The following is a 5,843-nucleotide window of genomic DNA, read 5'->3' on the forward strand; positions in this document are numbered from 1 at the left end:
GATCTCAATTTCAGTGAAAATAATCGTGATTATCATTTTTGCCATAATCGAGCAGCCCTACCTCTAGACCGATGCTTCCCTAATAAGTATCAAATAAAGTAACTTACCAACTCCGTGCGCTCCGGCCTTGCAGCTGTAGTGAAGCAGCGTCATGTCGGTCAAACCATCGCGGTCGTTCACATGGCAACCACGCTTCAGGAGCTGAGACGGAGGAAAGACAGTTACAGGTAACCTGACCAGAGATTTCACACCAAAACTTTACAAACTGATATCTGCACGTGCAGGCTTCTGGAACTTTCCCTTTCTGTTTAGAGCCACTTGTACTCTGGGTTTGTAATCGTGTCAGAGCATGCTCTGGTTTTCACACAGCAGTTATTGATATCAGGCTTTCAGTTTTCTGGATTTTTAGGCGTCACTTTCCTGTCACACTAAACAAAAACGTTAAATAAAGCCAGGAGGGGCAGATAGCTGAGGATACATTTATGATATCTTATTTAACATCTGTATATCGCTCCTACATGTGATGTTATGGTTGTATAATAAACCCTAAGGTGGGAAAACCCTGAGTTCACATCCTGGCCGTGCTGGCCGCCAGCCTTCCAGCTCGTTGGCTGATTTCTTCTCCGCGATCGTCGCTGTGCCGCTCTCTCCTTGTTTTTCTTTCCTCCAGGCTGAGTCGGCTTCACGCTGAGTCACGGTGAAGCCTCACTGACTTTCCATCGCTCCCTCTCCCTCTGCACCACTTGCTCTGCCTCCTGTTTCCATGCAGCCATTTTAACTGGGTCATTATCACCATCTCTCTGTGTGCAGCGCTGCTGCCAGTGTGACCATTACAGAAGGTCTGTACAGATATGCCCCCTTCATAAACCTTTCCCCTCCCTAAGGGATGGATTTCTTTAAATAATTGTTTAGGTTACGATGAGCGGATGGGCCTGATGATGCACATGGATGCTGCTGCTTTAGGTTTGCTTTGGAGCATTTTCAGTGCAGTGATCTGACAAACAGCATGTCCAGCTGTGGGGCCCGCGCATCCAATCTTCTCTAGGATGTTATTTGCATGTTGCTTAGCAACAATTACATGGTATCTGTGCCTTGGTCACCATGGTTGCTAAAAACTTGGCACAGCGGCTTCTTCTCACCTTTGACTAAAAATAAAGTAAATAAAATAAACGGCAGCAACAACCTTTGAGACGCTGCTGGTGATGCAATCAAAGTGCACATACAGGTGTCTGATGCAGAGAGCACTTTATCACATGGAAGAGCCTCCATATTGTTATCTGGTATCCAGTCCAAATCAATCATCAAGAATAAATAATCCTCCCAGCCTGTATTTTTTAATTGCATGGACCATAATTTGTGCTTTGAACAGAAGCTTTCAGCATTCAGGCTTTAAGGGCCTGACAAGAGCTGCTCAGAGAGACATCACTGTGTGTGTGTGTGTGTGTGTGTGTGTGTGTGTGTGTGTGTGCAGAGGGTTGAATCTGGGTCAATGTGACAATGAATCAGTGTTGGCTTTAAGCCAGTGACACAGAGGACTGCAGCAGGCTGAAAGAGAAGCTGCAGCACTGCCGAGGTTTCAAAAACGGAGACATGAGCCCCAAAGTTTAAGCCTAATGGACAAGTTATTAAAAAATTAACTATGAATGTATGAATCAGGAAATTATGTGTAGAAAGCAGCAAGTTTTTATGCTCAGACTGTAAACGTGTTTATTTCTGCTGTAAAGTTTGAACAGGGGAGTCTGTGGGGACGGACTCACTGCTGGAGCCTCTAGTGGACGTTAGAGGAACTGCAGGTTTTCCAGTGTTGGGTTTTTTTTTGCTTTTATGTTCTCACCTCATTGCCGATGATGTCAATCTTGTGCTGCACCTGGGGAACCCACTGTCGCACGATGGCGAACAGCTCAGGGACCGTGGTTTGGGGATTCATGAGGATCTCCAAGCAGGCCGGGTCATTTGGGTCGAAGAAGGTGAACGCTGCACGCAAACAGGAAGAAATCACAGATGAGCTTAAAGAGACAAAGAAAGGTAAACGGAAAGCAGCGAGGAAAGCAGGCAGGAGATGGTTCCAGACGGTGACACCAAGAAGAATCTGTCCCCGTCATCAAATCAGAAATAACCTGCGAGTGCTGCAGTTTCTCTTCCTGCAGGCTCTGCAGCTCTGAGGAGGGTTTTATTTCACTGCCATCAGCCTGACAACCTGCCCCACTGCGACTCACTGTCAGCAGCTCCGGGAGAGCCATTCCACTTCCTGCTAATAACAATGAAGGAAATCAGCTGCATATTCATTTGAGGCACAGCAGGGGGCGCTCATGAGCTTGTCCTCAATAGCCCCTTTTCCATTAGTACCTACTCGACTCAGCACAATTCGCTACAGTTTTCAGGGTTTTGCATTAGGTCATACTACCTGCTCACTCGGGGTTCCTAGCGATCCGAGCAGGTACTAAAATGTGACATCGTCAGACTTCATCCCACCAACTGGCTGGTCAGTAGCGTCACTCGATTGGACGAAAATCCAAACCACCATTTTTGAAGCTTGACTACGAGGGAAACGGCTACAAACACGACGCCGTGATCCAGAGTGTGAGAAAAGCCACAGACTGAGCAGCAGGTATATCATCACCTCGACGTCCACTTTTGTTGTGGCAGTCATGTCATGACACGCAGATATGTTGCTATGACGACAAGCACGCACACTGGGTTGTAATGGAAAATCAGTGGATCCGAGTAGGTACTAATGGAGAAGGTCTTATGAAAGGGACAGAAATAAAATAGCACCGATGTCTAACTTTATCTATAAAATGCATTCTGCTAATGCAAGCTGATCGGTCACTTAAGGACGTCCTCCCTCAATGGCGCCCATTCCCAAAAGATAACCGGACGTTCGAAGTTAAAGAAGAAGAAGCAGCTGGTTGCGGTGGTTGAAGGTGATGCAGCTACACAGTCTCTGCTGCTGTTTGCTTCACGCCCCAAATCAAAATGGCAGCTGCCATTAAGCAGCTTGTGGTGCTGCAACATCAGTAATACTCAGATACAACAGAAACCTGTGAGAAACATCTAAAAATTAAAGTGAAGCTGTTGTGGCGACCAAACATTTACCTCACATTTATATTTTTGCTCTACAGATCCACAGAGCGCCCCCTAGGGAGCAGGAAGTGCACAGAGTAGGAGTTAATGCTGAAAGAGTAAAAGTCAGCTTGAGAGCGCCCTCTGCTGTGCTGCTCCGTGAACTGCAGTGATTTGCTTACTGAACAGTGATTGGCTGTCATCAATACAACAGGCCGATCAGTCAGACTGCGAGTGCTGACAGTGAGCTGTGACTCCAGCAGCCTCCACTTTAACAGCGTGACTGGCAGCATTTAAGGTGTTTGAATTTAAGGTGGTATGACGTACCGTAGTCTTTGGGCAGCGGTGCCTGGGCGGACGGGTGCACCATGGCTCGGCGCCGCGGCTCGTGAACCGGACTCTGGTACTCGGACACAGACACGGGCTCTGGCTCCGGTTCGGCCGGAGCCTCCTCCTCTTCCTCGCGCTCCTCTCTCTCCTCCCGCTCCTCCTCCTGCTGCTCTTCTTCCTCATCCTCCTCCACTTCTGTCCTCTCCTCCTGCTCCCTCTCTTCCTCTAGCTCATACTCCTCCTCTTCCTCTTCTTCCTCCTCCTCTACTTCTTCCTCCTCTTCTTCAGTCAGCGCCTCCTCCTCCTCTCTCTGGACCCTCCCCTCCTCCTGCTCCTCCCGGTCGTGCCTCTCCTTCTCCTGCACCTCCAGGTTCTCCTCTTTTGTCATGATGAGGGATTCTGCAGCAGGGCCTGTCAGAGAGGACGCAGTAACAGATTTTCATGAGATTTCTATTATTTTGTCCTTTAAACAACATTTTGCTCACATTTTGTTCAGGAATTCTCAGCGTTTGTGCTCCTCAAACACTAATGAGAATACAAGCAGAGGTTCAAACAGGAAGCTGGATGTTGGAGAGCACAAACTGTCAGTGAGTAGTAAATACTAATAACTAAGGACATCCCTGATTCAGGGAGCCTTACGTCCTCGGGCAGGACACCATCCAGTCTGACTGACCTTCATGAAGAACCAGGTTTCACAGCCTTTCTTGATGTTTTACTCCATCAGACTGCTGGGCCTTCACACTTTTTGACCGACTGTACAAGTCTGATCAGAGAAGACAGGTGTGTGCTAACAGCCACGGCTGGCGTGCCCTCACCCCGTCTTTGTAACTGACACCGAGTCTTTAAAAGGAGCTGCTTCCTTTGCTCTCCTGCGGACTGAGGTTCTGTTTCTGTCACATTGTCTGGTGTGACCTGAAAGACTTCTAGCTGCAATGATTACCCCTCTTGTTTGGTTTAATATTCGCATTTTGTGAAACAGAATCAACCACAAGAAGTCCAAAACTGCGAGACGGGTGAGACTGCTGCAGATAATAAGCATGATATGAACCAGAACACAGGACATCGCGATACAGACCTCGTCATAAGAAGCACGACATCATCGAAACCAGAGCCACAAAACACGGGACACAGATCAAAGCAGGAAATCCAAACTTCCCCCAGAAACAAATGAAACAGAAAACCTGAAAACAACTCGGAAAACTTTCAGCTGCTACGTCACATAGAAGCTCATTTTCTTTGCTCCAAAAAGACAGAAAATCTTTACAGTTCAGATGTTTGATTGAATCTAAGGTGAGGTTACTGTTTCAGACTAAATCTGCTCCGTGTGATGTTTCAAATGCACAAACACTCAAAATAAAGCTTTATTGGCAGCACATAAAGACAATGACCGTCTGCATCTTAACATCACACCTGAATCCAAACGGTTAGAATTCTATTACTGTGCTGTTACATGAAACTAACATTACTCAGATAAACCTGCTAATACTGGGCTCGAGCTTAGTTATTACTTGGTATTTACTCAGTAATTACATTTTGTAATTACATAATTATTCCACTAGCACCACATTATGCTTCTGAGCTGTGCTGTGACGCGCTTCAAACAGCTTTACTTTATGTTTCTGCTGCAGAATGACTTTAAATAAACAGATGCAATCAGTGACGCAGTTTGTTGCCAGTAACACAACATTTCAGCAGTTTGTCGTGCTGGACTCGGCCCGAACCACCGCACGGCTCCGCCACGAGGGCGTGGCCGGGATGCAGCTGAGACCGGCCGAGGTTTGTTTTCCTTCAGCGTCTTGTTGTCTCTGTTTCCATTCAGCATCACAACACGAGTGCTAAGCATAACTCCAGAGAGAGGGTGTGTGTGTGAGTGTGTGCGAGAGAGGAAAGAGCTGAAAGCAGGCTAATTGACCCACTGCACAGTGGCTTAGAAGGCTAACGCTAACCCTTGCTGCCCATCATTAGCTGTTGACTGGATTAAATCCACTTTAGCAAATGGACACGATGCTGAAATCCATCCGACTGCATCCATCACTGAGTCAGCATCATGCAGAGTGTGCTGGTTTAGGTTTAGGCTGCTTTCAGACGCTAAAGGCAGCGTTTTCTTTATTTCTTCACGTTATTTATCAAATGTCTGTGCGACGCAGCCGTGCAGTCTATGCACGCCATGGATCTCATGTATCTGCAGAATCTTCCAGAGCAGACCTGAACGTGTCACTTTGGGCTGTTTACACGTGAAAATGACCTGAAAAGCATGAGCGGGATAAACACTTCCCTCTGTGCACCATTTAGTGGGTTTGACTTCTCTGATTAAGCTCGTTATCAGTGCTTTATGTAATCTGAGATCCCAGTGGGACACGACAACAGGACTCAGCTGAGGCCACGATCGAGGTTACGCAACACGACCCTACAAGTCAGCGTGGACACACACACACACACACACACACACA

The 5,843-nt window shown here is 47.2% G+C and overlaps 2 protein-coding genes across 2 annotated transcripts in view; both read right to left on the reverse strand.

Annotated features, from left to right (window-relative positions):
- The window catches only part of clip3 (CAP-GLY domain containing linker protein 3), a 19,776-nt gene that overhangs the window by 12,043 nt on the left and 1,890 nt on the right, over positions 1–5,843 (reverse strand). Inside the window, exons 2-5 of the mRNA XM_014335858.2 lie at positions 3,710–3,804; positions 3,391–3,649; positions 1,835–1,974; positions 108–201 (exon numbers count right to left, since the gene is read on the reverse strand). Of these exons, the coding sequence (XP_014191344.2) occupies positions 108–201; positions 1,835–1,974; positions 3,391–3,649; positions 3,710–3,804 (588 nt within the window). The remainder of the gene's footprint in view (positions 1–107; positions 202–1,834; positions 1,975–3,390; positions 3,650–3,709; positions 3,805–5,843) is intronic.
- Positions 3,778–5,843, reverse strand: part of si:dkey-23k10.2 (NACHT, LRR and PYD domains-containing protein 12) — a 43,005-nt gene continuing 40,939 nt past the window's right edge. Inside the window, exon 20 of the mRNA XM_042223913.1 lies at positions 3,778–3,804. The gene's annotated coding sequence lies outside the window, so the exon portion shown is untranslated. The remainder of the gene's footprint in view (positions 3,805–5,843) is intronic.

Source organism: Haplochromis burtoni, unplaced genomic scaffold (assembly GCF_018398535.1).
Source record: "Haplochromis burtoni strain Fernald_Lab_line unplaced genomic scaffold, NCSU_Asbu1 Contig_123, whole genome shotgun sequence".
NCBI classification, from domain to species: domain Eukaryota; kingdom Metazoa; phylum Chordata; class Actinopteri; order Cichliformes; family Cichlidae; genus Haplochromis; species Haplochromis burtoni.